Raw genomic sequence first — 17,804 nt, forward strand, 5'->3', positions numbered from 1 at the left:
GAATTCAAAGTTTCTTGGTTTCTACTTTATCATTTTTTAAATTACACTTCAGTATTTGGCTTGTTTATTAGTCATAATTTCATTTTGCTTTTGATAAAGAATTTTTTTTCTTTTTCTTTTTTGCGGTGCTGGGGATTGAACCCAGGGGCCTTGTGCTTGCAAGGTAAGCACTCCACCAACTGAGTTATATCCCCAGCCCACAAGAATGTTTAAAAATTTTTTTATTTGAAATAATTTCAGAATCAAAGAAGTGTGCTGCAGAGTCCTGAAAAGCCTGCACCCAGCTCCTCCCAGTGGAGACGCCTTACACAACTGCAGTCAGCATCACTGAAAATGTTCAGGACTCTTCCCTAGACTACTCTGTTTTTACCAGTTTAGTTTGGATCTGAAATGTCCCCCCACAGGACCCTATCCTGGGGATAGGTTTGGTCCCTGGTTTGGTCCAGGTTTGGTCCTTGGTTTGGCACTACTCGAAGATGGTGAAAACTTCGAGGTGGGGCCTATTCGGAAATTCTAGGTCATTGGGTTGTGCCCTCAAAAGGGACTGTGGGACCCTGGTTTCTTACTCTTCTTTTCTTTGGTGTCCTGGTCACGAGGTAAACAGCTCTGCTCTGCCACATGATACCCACCACAATGTGTTGCCCTCACTGCAGGACCCGAAGTAATGGGGCCAAGTAACCATGAATTGAAACCTCCAACATTTTAAGCCAAAATAAAACTTTTCCAGGCCTGGGGTTGTGGCTCAGTGGTGGAGCGCTCACCTAGCATGTGTGAGGCACTAGGTTTGATCCTTGGCACTACATAAAAATAAACAAATAAAGTAAAGGTATTGTGTTCATTTACAATTAAAAAAAATTTTAAAAACCCACTTTTCCTCTATTAGTTGATTAGTTCAGATATTTTGTTATAGAAATGAAAAGCTGAGCAACACATACCCATTTGTACACACAGTTCTTTTTGTAACTTGGTGCCTGTGTGACCCACACCTCTGTGTCCAACACCATCATCACAGTCCTGCACGTAGGACCACATCCCTAGCCCTCTGCTCTGTTCTTCCTCTACCCTGCCCCACTCATCTCTCTGTCTTGTTTTAGGTCTCAGTCTATCTCTCTTGACATCCCTGTATTTCTCAATGTTCCCTGAATCCCTCCTCCTCAGTCTGCATGACACTAGGTTGAATTTGGAAGTCTTGAGGCTCAGTTCCCTCTCTACTAACCTCTTTGGCCAGGGGCATCAGATGTGTGGCATTTCTCTTCACCTTTCTGAGCCTTGGTGTGCTGTCTGTGAAATGGGCTTACAGAGGATTCAAAGTGTGGACATGTGTGGGCATTACCAGAGGTATCTACGGGCATCTGGCTCTGCTCTCTTTCTCCACTGCCTCTGACTCTGGTATGAGGACACTCCCTGAGGTCTGTGGTTTTCAGACTGGGTTTCACTAATTTGCCTAGACTGGTCTTGAATTTGCATTTCTCCTGCCTCAGTCTCCCAAGTAGCTGAGATGATAGAGGGTGTCACCATACACACCTTTCTTATCCTTAAGTTTTGTTTAAAGTTCAAGGCTGGCATGGGAAACTTAGGGAAACCCAGTCTCAAAATAAAGTAGAGAGAGCTGGGGATGTAGCTCAGTGATAGAGCACTTGCCCCTAGCATGCAGGAGGCCCGGTAGTTCAATCCCCAGTGCGACATGCAGGAAAAAAAAAAAGGTAGGTTTTTATAAATCTAGAAGTTGTCTTTAAAAGGTAATAAAATAGCAAACTTTTAGTTACCAAGAAAAATACAATCTATACAATTAAAAATTGGTGTACAGAGAAAGTACTATAGAAGATTGACATGTAATGTTCTGTTCTAATTTTAAAATCTTAAAACTCAGATGATTTAATAAGAAAAGATAATTACTAAATTTGCCTTACTAAGAGGCATAAAACCTGAGAGAGGAGACTCTGGAGCCAGAGGGTCCATGTCCCAACTCTGTCACTTGCTAACAGGTAACCCTAGAAAAGATTCTTTGCCTCAGTTTCCTCAATCAAAACAATGTGGGGCTAACATACCAACTTCAAAGGGTGGTCAAATCAGCTACACAAGATCACTATACAGAGTACACTTGACAAAATGGGAAAACGTTTACAGAAGAAGAGCTCCTATAAATTAAGAAAGGAAATAATGAGCCCAGAACATCAAAAAAGTAAAGGACACAAACAATTTAATTCCTAAACAAATAAAAATGTCCAGAAAACAATGTCCTTTGTCTGTCTCTGGGCTGGGCTGGGCTGGGCTGGGCTGGGCAGGGTGGGGCAATAGGGGGTAAAGTTACTCTCATTCAATGTTGATCAAAAGAAAATTTGTATAGCTTTTTTGGAGGGCAATTTGGAAATATGCATCAAAAGCCCTAAAATACATTATCTTGTAATTAACATATAATCTCTTAGAAATTATTTAAGAACTTATACAAGATATAAACAAAAATTTAGTTTCAAGAATGTATTTATATGATGAAAAATTGGTAACAATCTAAGTATTCAGAAAAGGGTTGCTTCATAAATGTTACTATTCTTCCATTAAAATGCTACACATTAATATTTATTGACAAGGAAAACTACAAATTCCCATAGGCCATTTACAAAATGATAAAAGTGGGCCATAGTCAACCAGTAGTAAACAACAGTAAACTGCATAGACCATACTGGTTACCATGTAGTTAAAACACACCCTAAGTGACCCTTGGTTAAGAAGATAGTAAAACTTCAACTTAAGCAAGTCCAGAAAACCATGATGTTCTAACCAGAAATAAATTTATGAGGTCAGAAAAATTAAGCATATCAAATGCTTAACCTACAAAGAATATAATCAATCACAAGCTCATGCCCATTACTAAAGCATTTAAAATAGTAAACCACTGAAATCAAAATAATGTTTAAAAAAAGAGGTAATTAATTACATGACATCAGGATCTAGTCACAAAGGAATTCAACACAGATATTTTTTTAAATGACATTTTAGGAGCTTCTTTCATGATGAGGGGGAAATGTGCCAGGACTGATCAAGTGAAAAAGTCAGGTTTTAAAATATGACTGTAAAGATGTACAACAGTCTTATCTGGGCATAAAACTGTACAAGATGTGGTCACATGTATTTTGGTGAGAAAGATCTACTTTTTTTTTTTTTTTGGAGGTAGGGGGGTACCAGGGATTGAACTCAGGTGCACTTGACCACTGAGCCACATCCCCAGTCCTATTTCGTATTTTATTTAGAGACAGGGTCTCACTGAGTTGCTTACTGCCTCACTTTTGCAGAGGTTGCTTTGAACTTGATATTCTGCCTCAGCGTCCTGAGCCACTAGGATTACAGGCATGTGCCACTGTGCCTGGCAGAGAGATCTACTTTTAGATTCATTCACATTAGATTCATTCACTGTGCCTGGCAGAGAGATCTACTTTTAGATTCTACATTAGATTCATTCACAAAGATAGTTGGACCCTAAAAAATTTAATGCTTAACGGACATCAAAATGGTATCTCTGTACTTCCTCTTAGTGGTAAGATCATGGAGGATTTTAAACATTTTCCTCTATAAGTGGCTAACTTATATAATATGCATAATTTTATTAATAAAGAGGAAAACAAGTCTTTTATTATTGCTACTATAATTTAAAAAAAAAAATCTTATTAAAAAATACCTCCTTCTTCCCCAAAGCACAAATATACAAAGCTTAGTAGAGTCTCAGGTTCAGACGGAACATCTAATTCTCAGGATTCTTCAATTCATCCCCAAACAACCTAAGCAATGACACAAGATTACCAAAGTTCTGATCCTTAAATTTAGAAATATTGTTTAATATATGTCCTGAACTAGAGACAGTAAGTCTGGCAATATATGCCAGGTCATTATGCCACTTAAAATCAAGGTATTCCTAGCTTTTTCTCTATCCCTTTTCTATTAGACAGATTTTGAATGAAGGAACACATGAGTTACTGCCAGGAGCAGGGGTTCAGTGGCATACACAGCTATCTGTGGAGAATAGGTAACAACAGTGAGCCTCCTGTCTCGGGCAAGTGCAACACTCACCAGTTCCAGCAGAAAATGAGGAAGCAGCAAAAGCGTCGCCTTGGGTTGACTGGAAACCTGGGATCAAACTCTCTGCTGAGCCACCAAGCTTTTCAGGATATTTGCCTGGAGGTACAAAATACCATTAGGTTCATTCTAGCAGAGTCCTGTGATGCATCTACAAGTGGTGGAGGTGAAGGACACCCTCTGACTGCCTTCCAGACTCCTCTTTTTTTTTTTTTTTTTTTTTTTATATTTTTTTAGTTGTCGATGGATCTTTATTTATTTACATGTGGTGCCGAGAATCGAACCCAGTGCCTCACACATGCTAGGCAAGTGCTCTACCACTGAGCTATAACCCAGCCACCAGACTCCTCTTATTGTAATATTGCAACACCTTGGCTATTCACAGGTCCTTTGTTTAGACACTGCAATAACTGAGAAAAGGAAGGAAACTAAAGAATCAAAAGAAATGGCAGATCGGTTTTGCAAGAGTGTGAATGAACTTAAAACTACTGAACTGCACATGGTTATGATGACAAATATTATGTTTTGTGTACTTTGCCACAATTAAGTTTTAGTTTTTCAATTTTTAATTTTTTACAAAATTTTGAGACAGGGTTTCATTAAGTTGCCTAGGGTGGCCTGGAACGTGTGATCCTCCTGACTCAGCCTCTTGAGTTGCTGGGATTACAGGTGGGCAACACCATGCCTGGCCACAATTAAGTTTAAAAAAAAAAAGAAAGAAAGAAAGAAAAAGAATAAAGAAAAGAGAGTACAGAGCTAAAGCCCTAAAGCTCCATCACATTCCTCAGAGCAGACTGCCTCCAGGCTTCACTGGAATATACTTACAACTCTGCTATAAGGATCTATGTTGAGAAAATGAGATTTTAGGAAACGAGAAGTGGTAGAGATGGCAGTAGTGAGATGCTATGAAGGACAAGTAGTGTTATGTGAACAGCAAGGAAACAGAAAATCATTAAAAATAGGAGAGTTAAAAAAAAAAAAACTTGGGTTTGGTTAGGCACAAAAAATATTACAGCATCAATAGTCCATTAAGGTAGTTATGTTTATAGTTCAGAACAATAATTGGCACAGATAACAATGAAAGTGAATTGTCAAAGAAAGTTAAACCCTATGTCCTATCTTCTGTTTAAAAAGGCAGGAAAATTGTATGGATTAGAAAAAGATTGTTGAAATAATAGTTACAGCTAAAGTGTTTGGGCAACAGGACATATCCTCTTGGTTCTGATTATCCCTTTACCTGTGCTCTTGTATACACTGAAGATCCCCTTTTCCAAATGCATATTAGAAAACTTGCCCAGGTGTACCTTTGGAACATTGTTCCAAAGTTGTCTGTGTATGTCCAACCTACCTTCCAAATTATACTATTAGTTTTCTGGGCAGAATTGTATCTTTTTAAAAAATGAAATCTCTCTGTGGTCAGTCAATGTTAATGTAGAACACTGAATACGCTGAGAGCTTCAGTGTCCATGGGAAGGCATAGGTTTATGGGCAAGCAGTCACTACTTTCTGGGACAATAAAATCACCTACAAGGACGGGACCATCGTAGCTCCCAATGAGTGAACCTGTCTGACACCCTTATCCTGATCTATGCCACTGAATTTTCCCTAAGTTTCTTCCCTAATGCTCACACTGTCCTTGTTCCCACCCACCACAGGTCAGAATTCCCTGAAAATATTTCTATGCTCTGGTAAAAACAGAATTTGACTTACATGCACACCGGGAAAACAAGCCTTTGAGGGACAGGCCCAAGCCAACATTTTCACAAGCTCATTCCTCTAGAGTTACGATTCATTTCAACTCTTGCTTATTTCTCAGCACAGAGAATTTACAGGCAAGAATCACAAATAGAGGCATGGCTTTCTCACCTTCCCCCAGCTTGGCAAAGTCCTTGTTAAGCAGTTCTTCAGCTGTAAGTTTGGAGAAATTGTCATCATCGAAGGGATTCCACGTAGAACTTTCTGAAGGATTACAGACATTTTGTTGGGAGGTCCGAGGAGATCCTGATGGAGTGGTGGTTGCAGACCTAGGTAGGTTCCCATCCCCGAGAAATAAAAAGACATATAAACAAACAAAAAAGGGTCAAACTACTTTTCTTTGTTTTGGGATAAAATTGTTTTCAGAGGCAATCAATCATTTTCCCGTGTTTTCTGAAAGGGGCTTTCTACAAAGTTTCCATACTCTTTCCACTCAGTGAAATGAATGTCTCTTCTCCTTTATGACTTCCTCTCCTACTACTTCTTTTATGTCTTGCTTGATTTTTCAGTCTTGTCTGCAAGGTCTTTCAATTGAGGATCCCAGAGGAACATGTTGTTAGGCTTGTGTATCCTAACATCTACCACAACCAACTCTTGGAGAGTCTGAGACTGAGGCCTTTGTAGGCTGCCTTCGTCTTCCAGGCACGGCATTAATAATCACCATCACAATTAAAGAGAAATGAAGACAGTTACTACTATTTTGTGTGTTAGGTATCATTACCTAGTTTTCTTTTAAAGTCTCTCTTGATTTCATTTAAAGATTATTAACTTTAGAGTGCATAGTTCCAAGAAAGATGAGGGTCTGAAACTGTATTTACTTGACAAACACTCATCAAAGTCTACTTCACACGAGGCACAGAGTCAGTCACTAGTTTACAAAGGTTTACTAAGACATGATCCTCATCTTGGAGAACTAGCAGGCAGATCAGTCAGACACACAAATAATTAATGATAAAACAATGTGATACATGCTCAACAGAGGCCCAGACGAAATATGTCAGAGGAAAGTTCAAAGAAAAGGCAACCCCTGACATCAATCTTGATGAAAAAATGAGCATTTCCTAGGGAAGGAGAACAGCAGCCATCCAGGAGAGTGCTTGGGATGAGCTAAGGGCTTGTGGAGGTGGAGAGTGGCAAGTCCATCCATGTACACAGCAGGCATTTCTGGGGTAACCAGTGAGTTCAGATGTCATCTCATGGGCAATGAGGACCAATGGAAGATTTTCAGCATGCAGAGAACTGGTCAGATTGAGAATTGAGAAAACACTCTGCACAGCATGTAACAGATGAGAGTATGGAAACAGTGTCATGGAGGAAAGTGTTTCTTTTTTTCCTCCTTTTTTTTTTTTTTTTTAAGTTGTAGATGGACATGATACCTTTATTTTATTTTATTTATTTTTATGTGGTGCTGAGGATTGAATCTAGTGCCTCCCATGTGCTAGGCAAACATTCTACCACTAAGCCACAACCCCAGTCCCAGGGAATTGTTTCTTATGATCAGTACAGTACATGCATTACAAATAAATTCCCTTTCTTATTAAACAAAGACACACACGACTATATATACATCTACACAACCATATACTTATGGGAAAAAGCATCACACATAACACCCAGGGCAGACCCTGCTCACAAGGTGAGAAGAACAATGGGGAAGTGCCACATACTTGGATTTATTGAGACTGGCCTCAGCTGCAGCTGCCTGGAGCAGCTGGGTGGATTTGCTGGCAGGGACTCCAAACACCGCACTGTGTGTGACATCACTGAGAATGCGCCTGTGCCCAGCTCGTTGGGTTTTGGGGGATGATGGAGGAGTGAGAGATCCAAGTTTCTGCCCCTGGATGGTAGGAGGTGGGGTTGTTTGAACCTTTGGCTGTTGTCTTACTGGGGCTTGAAGCTGCTAGAGAGAGATCAAAGTGTTTCATTAATTTTCTTTCTTTTTTTTTTTTTTTTAAGGAAGAGGAAAAGGAAAAGGGAAACAAATAGATAAGCATAATGAGAAAAAAATGCCACAAAAGAGCTAATAGAACTCAAATGGTTAAGTTTATCAGTAACGCTCAGAAAGGAAAAAAAAAAAGCTTCAAAAATCTGAGCTGCAACTTTTTTTAAAAAATATTTTTTTTAGTTGTAGATGGACATAATATCTTTATTTAATTTATTCATTTCTATGTGGTGCTGAGGATAGAACCCAGTGCCTCACACATGCCAGGCAAGTGCTCTACCACTGAGCCACAACCCTAGCTGCAACTTTTAAGACTGATTTCAATATAATATTTGAATTTATACATAAATTCAACTTATTGCCCAGCAATAATACATAAGGTAACCAAATCTAATTCTGTCCAGAGCTTAAGATCACAGAAGCTATTCCTAGTTCTAAAGGTCTAGAATGGATCTTCAAGGACCTCCTCTCTGCTTCTGGGGTCACATAGCAACTTGTTTGGAATGCTTCCAAAGGACAGGCAATCGATCCTACCTTCTACCACAGTTAGAAGTCAAATAAGCCATACTTCCAGCTAAAATACATTTATGTTGAATGATTTCTGTTAAGCAGTCCCTGACTCTGCCATAGATGAGGCTACCAGATAGGAGTGAGTCAGATGGAATTCTACTGTGACTGAAACATGGTAGTGCTTTTACTGTTATTAAGGCTCTTCATTTCATTGATGGGATAAATCTACAAGATCCTGTTTCTGTGGTAACCTCTGATAAAATGCACAGCATTGATTTTGTGGGAGTCAATTGCTCCAATCTTTAGTTTAGAAATGGCATAGAAGAACCTGCAGAAAATATAATAAGGTAGAAAAATTCCTTCTTGATGATGACTCAGCTAACATCATAAGGACTCTTGAGATGTGGGTCATTTTTAGGAGGGTCAAACTGCTACCAAAGAACAAGGAAAATGAACTAAACAATATGAAGAAACTCACCTAATCCCTTTCCTTAATTCTGTAAATCTGGAGATCAATGACTTAGGATATTTAATGCCCCACAAATTTAAGTATCCCTTCCCTCAAGTCCCTCCTCTCAAATTAAAGCTGCCTCTCCTTGCTGTAGCTCGGCTCCTATGTTCTATGTCTCCAGAGGAGACCCTCAGGGCTCAGGGAAACCAGAGTATTCAGCTACTTGGTTCAGAATGCTTATAGCATTGGATACTGACTGTCCTCTTGTCACCCTCAGGACTTGGAACATTGAGTGAGGCAGACTATGTACAAGTGCCAGTGTACCAACCACCTCACCAACAGGCTGAATGATACAACCATAGGTTTCTAGTATCAACTGAACTGAGACAAGAAGAAGAGATCAGTTTCAGCAGAGTGCTCTTGAAAACCAGAGCTGCAGCTCCACCACTTCCCTTGGGGTCCACAGTCGTTCCTGTACCAGCCAGCTGAATGCCAGCTGTGATAGAGGCCAGAGGGCACTGAGGACAGACCTGGGCTGGCCTATTTCATAAGACATTCACTACTCTGAAAAGAGTACTTCACTGTTCAGTCCCTTTTTTGACGAAGACTCCATATTACTTGGAGAACATTTCCCTCTCCTCTTTCCTGTTCTCCAGGTGCAGCCACTTTGGAATGGAAGCCCCTATTGTAAGGACACCTTACTTGATTATGGCAATTCACTACAGGTCAAACATCTCTAATCTGAAGATGAAAAGCTCCAAATTCTCCAAAATCTGAAACTTTTGAGCACAACATGATGACACATATGAAAAATTCCTCAACTGACTTCATGTGACAGGTCTTAGTCAAAACACAGGTACACTAAAAATACGGTACCTCAGGCTATGTGTATAAGTGCATATGAAACATAAATGAATTTCATGTTCAGTCTTGGGTCCCATCCCTAAGATATCCATTATATTCGAAAATATTCCAAAATCTGAAATACTTTTGTCCCACCTATTTAGCTGTTCTTCACAACAATCTTATCCAGCCAGGCAGTTTTATGTCCACTCTGAACCAAAAAAAGTGAGTTGAAAAGGGTCTCAGAAAACAGATTCCAGCACTCTCACTTTAGAGGAGAAGAGACCATGGCCCACTGAGGCTAAGTGCTCAGTCAGGGCACAAGGTGAATTGGAAGCAGACTGCTCAGGACTCTCTGCACCACGATGCCTACTCATGCAAAGACAGCACTAGAAAGAGTGAAGGAGAGTTAGTCTGCAAAAAGGGGGAAAGGCAGACTCTGATATCTAACTTGCAGAAGACTTTTCAAAAAACAAAATGTGTAATTACAGAAGTATAAGCATACCAAGAAATCTAAGAACATAGATAGTGTTCCATTTCCACACTTGAACACAACTTTCCTTATCTTTGTTGTACCTTAAATGTCAGTTTGTCTCCTTGCCTTTCCTTCCCTTCTTTTTCTTTCCCCTTTCCCTTTCCCTGTCCCCTTCCTCCTCCCTCACTCCCTCCCTCTTTCTTTCCCCAGTACTATGGATTGAATCCAGGGGAGCTGTACCATCAAGCTATATCCTGAGCCCTTATTATTTTAAGACAGGGTCTCATTAAGCTGCAGAGGCTGGCCTCCAACTTGTGCTTGTCCTGCTTCAGCCTCCCGAGAAGCTGGTATTTGAAGACATGTGCCAAGGCACATGGCTGAAGTCTCTTTTTCAAGTATACACTTTTTCCAATTTTACGACTCTTTCAACATTACCTCATGAGCATTATTTTCACACCGCTGTACAGACTCTCATACTGTTATATGATTTTTAATGGCTGTACAGTTGGGTTCCTGAATGGTTTAGGTTGCTTCCATTCTTTGGGCTACTATTAATAAGACTGCAATGAACATTTAGGGCATATCATCATTTTCCCTTTGCTGATTATTGCTTCCAGATGGCTGCAGGGTGTTCTTTACATTCACTCATATGCTTCTCCAAATAAGCCCTGCCATGAGTCAGTAAGGCAGGGATGGGTCAAACCTAGGCAGCTCTATGGCTCCTGGTTGAAGAAGTTAACCCAGTACTTCCTAGACTAACTATTCCTGAGCACAGTGCCCCAAGTGTTTTCCCATCCAGGGAGCATGGAGAAGGTTTATAATTAATTCCCAATATAACAGATGCTATCCAAGGAAAGCTGAGGGGAACCTCATGAAAAGTGACATTAGTAGTACTTGATCATTCATTACCTTGAATGAGCATTTGTTGCTATTATCCTAAAACATGGATTATGATTCTCTGGTTATTGCCCCAGCTCTGTTACTGTGATTCTTCATGTCTTGGGCAATCACTTTCTAGTCTAGGCCTTAAGATTTCAAATCCATAAAATCAGGGGACTGAGATGGATAATTAAGATCCTTTTTAATTAAATCATGTAATAATTATTTTTAAAAAACTGTTTCCACTAACAAGAAGAATTTTATCTCTTGTTAAAAATATAGAGGGTAACCATCTACCCCACACTACAGGAAGACTGAGTTGTTTCATTTCAGAAACAAAGGTGTAAACAGTGAATATAAACTTGGCTGAGACCTAGAGAAGACAATCTATTTATGACACTGCTTCCTTTGGAAGACATAGAAGTTTTCTTGTTTAAGATAGTGACAAAACTGTATTACAAATCAATTCTCAGAAAGATGGATTCTTACTTTTCCCTTATTCATCTGCTAGTTGAACTTCCCTGGGAATAAGAGAGTAGCTGTGACATTCTATCAGTATCAAAAATACCTTTTTCTATCACTATAATCTTTTCTATTGCTATCACTGAGAAAACTTTGAGTATAGAATAAAGGTCGCTTACTAAAAGGCAAAGCAAGAATGCTCTAATGTACTGAAATTGTAGATGTCAATCAGGAGAAGGTTCTGATGCTATATTGTTCAAACTGTAAATTGACAGGATGGCTCTAATGAGTGGATACGCAGATGCTCTGGTACCCAGGGGATTATGCTACAGTAAATGGTCACAGACAAGCAGATCCTTTAAGGGTGCTACACTGTAAACTCAAATGATGTCACTAACTGTGTCATTCAAGACAAAGCATAAACACAACACTGTCAGGACTCAGGGTGGAGGTGGAAGTCCATATAAACCCCCAGAGTCTGGGAAGGGCACAATGGATCAACCTGCCTCTTCAAGAAGGGAAAGGGATTAGCTCTAATCCTGGGTCAATCACAGCACTAACAGAAACAATAAACAGCTTTTTCTGCCAGATTAAAGTCAGAGTGATAAATTAAAATGTGTGCTTCCATCAGTAACCTACGGTAATTTGTTTTAAAACCTCTATCTTCTACAGAATACTTGATGCTGTCCTTGGATATATCAAGAAAAGATCGACTATTTTAACCACGAGGATGGGAAAGCAACTTGGCCCCCCTCGCAACTGCTGCCACCTCTTCCTGCCTTCTCCCTAGCCCTCAAGGCTCACTCCTCCTCTGCCTTTGCACCCTGAGCCCAGGTTGGTTCTTACTGCAGGCTCCTGGGCAGAGGCTGGCTGGGGGGCTGCAGCAGGTTGGGCCTGGGGCTGTGGTCCTGCTGCTGCCAGGCTCTTCTGCTGCAAAGCTGCCTGCTGAGTCATCAGCTGTTGCTGATGCAGAGCTGTGGCCAGCTGTTGCTGTTGCTGCTGCTGCTGCTGCTGCTGCTGTTGCTGCTGCTGTTGCTGCTGCTGTTGCTGCTGCTGTTGCTGCTGGTAGAAGTTCTGCATCAGCTGCTGTTGAGAGCCTCCCTGGGACACCACGGGAAACTGGGCAATGGCTGGTTGCTGGGTTCCTGAATGTACCGCCTGAAACTAAGTAGGAGAAAGCAGCAAGAAATGAGGAGGTACATAAGGTCCTGTCACAGAAGCACATTCACAAACACAGGTGCTGAAGCCAAAGGCAAGAATAGATGGAAGTTTTGTTAGCTAGGCCTGAAAACTCATGACAGGAATTCCAGGGCATTAAAATAAACATGGCAGTACCTCACACTGCCAGACCATACCCACTGTTCTAGACTGGATTCCTACTGGGTTTCTAGGCCAGGCTGAAGGAAGCTACCTAAACATCAATGTGATTCCACAAACTGAAGTGTCAAACAAATAAATGATCTCCTGATGACAGAAGTAATCCTTCTCATAAAGGATTTTGAAGTAGTCAAGATTAAAATGCTTCCTTGCATGAACAGGATGACACAATGATGACACTGAAAAGAATATCCTAAATGCTAACCCAGCTATTAAAACTCAAATCAAGCCTTTCTGAAATCATTTCCCAATTGCTCTACTTTAGGAAACTCTGCCATCTTTAAATATTCAAAATACTCTGTCACTTTTTTTTTTTTTTTTTTTTTTTTTTTTTAGATGGGGTCACCCTACCTTGCCCAGGCTTGTCTCAAACTCCTGGGCTGGTCCCAAACTCCATGGGCAGCCTCCTAGGTAGCTGAGACTACAGACTCACCAGCAGGCCCAGCTTTTATGACACTTCTTATACATCTCTCCAATTACCACTGCTAGGGACTACGTGCTAGGCACATAAACAGAGCTCAAAATAAGGGCCTGCTGATGAACAAGATCTTGCCTTGGGACACTAAATACAGTTACCTAGTTAAAGAGTTAATTGGAAGGATACTATTTGTCTATTGGGGTAAAGTTAAAGTGTCACCAACAAAGCAGATGTCAAAATATAGTTGCCAATTTATAATAGCAAAATGATGGAAACATCCCAAATGTCTTTCACAGGAAACTGATTAAACTGTGTTATATCCTAAAGAATATCAAATGGATACTCTCAAGTTGTAAAGAGCAATGAAAGATACCTGTATAGATGGATTAGAGGGAACAGAATTTTGAGATTTAACTTTGAAACTATATAAATGGTGTATAATTCATAAAACAAAATTAAAACAAAATTGAATAACAATAACTAGCCAGGCACAGTGGCACATTCCTATAATCCCAGCAACTCAGAAGGTTGAGGCAGGAAAATTCCAAGTTCAAGGCCATCTTTGGCAATTCAGCAAGGCCTTGTCTCAAAATAAAAAATAAATAAAGGCTTGGGATGTAGCTCAGTGGAAGAGTACTCCTGGGTTCAATTCCTAGTACTAAAGAAAACAATTTTAAAAAGTAATAACTAAGAATGAAAACCAAAATAATACAAAGAAACCCATATGAAGAGGTAACTGCAGGCAGGTAGGGTGTGCAGGGTGTGGCTGGAGGAAGTAGGACACTGGGGTGTGCCTTTGGGGTTTATATTTTATCCCTGGTAAGCAGAACTCTGTTTCCTGGTGGCCATGTCCTAAGCTGCTTTCCTCTTCCACACCTTTCCACCATGATGTTCTGTCCTGCCTTGGGCCCACAGTCATGGAGTCAGCCATCTAATGGATTGATACCTCTAAAACTGTGAGCTTCAAATGACTTTTTCTCCTCTATGTTGTTCTTGTCAGGCTTTTGTCACAGTGATGATAAAACTGACTAAAACCACTCCTTGGAAACAAAGTGTGAAACATTCTAAGAGTAAAATGGGCAAAGAAATCTTACATTGATTTTTAGTAATCAGATTGATATTATTATCCTGAAACTATAAACCAATTAATTATGTTAATGCTGTCAGAAATCAAGATTTCCAGATCAGTAAAACACACACACACACACACACACACACACACACACACACACACACACAATCCAAAAAGTTCACAGAAGAAGATATACAGGTGATCAACAAATATACAAAAAAGTGCTCATCATTCCTAGTAATTAGAGAAATGCAAATTAAAACCACCCTAAGATTTCATCTAACTCCAATTACAATGGCTATTACCAAGAACACAAGCAATAATAAGTATTGGCGTGGATGTGGGGAAAGACGCACACTCATACATTTCTGGTGGAGTTGCAAATTGGTGCAGCCACTCAGGAAAGCAGTGTGGAGAATCCTCAGAAAACTTGTAATGGTCCCACCATTTGACCCAGCTATCCCACGCCTCGGTTTATACCCAAAGGACTTAAAATCAGCATACTACAGTGATGCAGCCACATCAATGTTCATAGTAAATAGCCAGATTGTGGAACCAAACTAGATGCCCTTCAATTGATGAATGGATAAAGAAAATGTGGTCTATATACACAATGGAATATTATTCAGCCATAAAGAAGAATAAAATTATGGTATTTGTTGGTAAATGGATGAAGTTGGAAAATATCATCCTAAGTGAAATAGGCCAAGCCCAAAAAACCAAAGGCCTAATGTTTTCTCTGATAAATGTATGATGATATATAACAAGGAGGGGTGGCGGGGGGAAGAGAAGAATGAAGGGACTTTGGATGGTGTAGAGGAAAATGGGGTGGGAGAGGGTGGGGGATGGAAAGACAGTAGAATGAAACAGACAGTATTACCCTATGTATATTTATGATTACATGAATGGTGTGAATCTATACTGTGTACAACCATAGAAATGAAAAGTTGGACCCCATTTGTGTACAATGAATCAAAATATAGTCTGTAAAAATAAAAAAGATTTTAATAAAAAAAATCCAAAAAGTTAAAGAAAAATCCTATAACTATAAATTTGAACTGGTAATATAAATATGAATTCATAATGTATATTTTCTAATAAAACAACACATTTTCTAACTGTCCACTGAAAAAAGGCCTAGAAATAACCACCAATCCATTAATAAGTGAGTATCTCTAGCACCAAATGGTGGTTTCTAAATATCATTTCCATTAAAAAACAAAGAGCTCCTTAGAGAAATAGATAATTCTAAGTCGAGGACAGAATGATCTTGGAATAGTCTGTTATCCTCAATGGCAAGGGACTCTTTAAAGACTACCAGAGTCACATCTAAAGAACCTAGAAACCAATTTGAAAGTACTTCCCCTGGCCAAATAACTAACAATTTGAGCAAGAAAATAAATAATTTTTTTAAAAATGCAACATATTGAAAGATATCAAACATGTTATAAAACAAGAACTTAAAAGTCACCTTTGGATGATGGAGTGAACAAATTCATTATTCTGAAAACTGGCAAGCAAAGGAAAAGAATCAAGTATTTTTCTTGCCTTTTCTTAATAAACAGTACCTCAGGGCAACTAAATAGTTGATGAAAAGAAGTTCTTCACTGAAAAACTTCAGACCCTAAATGAAATGGGAATGCTAGTATATCATTTTGTTATTGCTAGTGAATTAATGGACTTAAGAAATGATTGGCAATGGCGGGTAAGCTAACGAAGAACATTAATAAAATGGATGAGACAGATAGACAATACCTAAACACACTGAATGGTCTTGATAACACTAAAGGAGAAGACAACAGGTGTCCTGATGTGATGCAACAGGAAGAACCAAGACCAAACAAAATGTTGAGCAGGCCTAGAGAAACTATCAGCTTACAAACAGGACAGAGGAATATACCAAATGACACCACCATGGAGCAATCAAGCCAAATTCAGAATGTTCAACATTCCACAGAGCAACTAACCCAGTTTCTTAAAAAATTAAAAAAAAAAAAAAAAAGGAAAAGGGAAGAAAAAAAGGGAGAAGGAATATAAAAATAAAAGGGAACTTAAAAGATTTATCAATCACTATAAAATACGTTCATAGCAAAAAATGAAAAATTATATGAAAAGATAAAGGAAAAAATATACCAACTAAATAAAATATGTGGACCTTGTTGGGAGCCTTGCCTTAAACAAGCCAACTTAAATCGTGAGACATCAGAAACAGTTAAACATTACTGGATTTTTTTTTTTTTTCAGTACTGGGGATTGAAGAAAGGGCCTCACACATGCTAGGCAAGTGTGAGCTAAGCTGCATTCCCAGACTTTTTTCTATTAGGGTCTTGCTAAATTGCTGAGGCTGACCTCAAATTTGTGATCCTCCTGCCTCAGCCTCCTAGTTGCTAGGATTACAGGTATGCATGACCACATCTGGCACTACTGAATATCTGATGATAATAAGAAATAATAGTTATTTTTTCCTCCAGTATGTCCTTGAAAACAGCACCTTCACTGAGTTTCTCGAGCACATGATGAATTCCCCATGGCTGGAGAAGAATAGTGAATGGGCTGTGAGTTATCAATCTACTTCTCAATGCCTTAGTATCTACAAGAAACAGTGATGTAATAGGTAATGGCTCTCTGTCACCCTAGCACTTCCCAAGGAAGACATCTATACCTACTGGGCCTTTTCACAGTCATGACTCACCCTGGACCACCTTACCTGCTGAGCCTGGGCCTGCTGCTGCTGGTAAAATGTGCCTGCTGGTTGCTGAGGCTGCTGCTGAGGCTGCTGCTGAGGCTGCTGCGGCTGCGGCTGCGGCTGCGGCTGCTGCTTGAGGAAGAGCTGCTGCTGGTGCTGTGGTGTGGCCTGCGTCTGGGAAGCTGCCAGAGCCTGGGCTGGGGTGGAAGGCGGCTGCTGTGGGGTGGGCGCAGCCTGTGGCTGCTTGGGCTGAGACTGAGGCAAAGGCTGGCTGGGTGGGGCTTGAGCTTTTGATTGGGGAACACTGGTCAAAAGCCCAGGTTGATTGCTGGGTCCTGCAATAAAAATAAACTCTATATTAGAGCTCAAAACCCTTCTAGACAAAACAAAACAAAACAAAACAAAACAAAACAAACAAACACTTTCTGACTTGTCAAAGCAATAGAAGGGGGGTGGTAAGTAGGCAGATTATTCTAAGATCATGTGCTTCACACTGTCTGTCCACATGCTCTGTTTCACCTGGAATATCTTTCCATCTTTTTGCCAAACTGTGCTTTAGATTTTAAAACAGGGCTCAATAACAAGATGCAATACTTGCCTCCTTCAGAAAGCCTTCCTTTAGCCATCATCCCAGTTAGCCAACACTCTTTTAGTTAGCAGCCCGAGTATCCACAGTCAACTGACCTTTGCTGCTACTGTGCATACAAACAATATTTGCATCAACTGGCTTGCTGCATGTCAAAAGAATTCTTCAAAGTTTTACCTGTAGTTTACACAACCCCCACCTGGGTGCCTGGTTGTGAGAATTCACCAAAAGCTGCTTGCTGGTAGAGAAAATGACAGTTGTACTCAGTTACTTGATATTT

The 17,804-nt window shown here is 39.9% G+C and overlaps 1 protein-coding gene across 21 annotated transcripts in view; it reads right to left on the reverse strand.

The window, feature by feature from the left end:
• Nucleotides 1–17,804, reverse strand: part of AAK1 (AP2 associated kinase 1) — a 180,540-nt gene that overhangs the window by 30,013 nt on the left and 132,723 nt on the right. For 15 of the 21 annotated variants that reach the window (XM_079110819.1, XM_079110822.1, XM_079110823.1 and 12 more), the window contains exons 12-16: nt 16,960–17,273; nt 12,232–12,549; nt 7,491–7,723; nt 5,935–6,092; nt 4,063–4,167 (exon numbers count right to left, since the gene is read on the reverse strand). In XM_079110819.1, the coding sequence (XP_078966945.1) occupies nt 4,063–4,167; nt 5,935–6,092; nt 7,491–7,723; nt 12,232–12,549; nt 16,960–17,273 (1,128 nt within the window). The remainder of the gene's footprint in view (nt 1–4,062; nt 4,168–5,934; nt 6,093–7,490; nt 7,724–12,231; nt 12,550–16,959; nt 17,274–17,804) is intronic. The other 6 variants (XM_079110824.1, XM_079110816.1, XM_079110820.1 and 3 more) reach the window with 2 other exon arrangements.

The sequence above is a fragment of the Sciurus vulgaris genome, assembly GCF_902686455.1.
Source record: "Sciurus vulgaris genome assembly, chromosome: 14".
Taxonomy (NCBI): domain Eukaryota; kingdom Metazoa; phylum Chordata; class Mammalia; order Rodentia; family Sciuridae; genus Sciurus; species Sciurus vulgaris.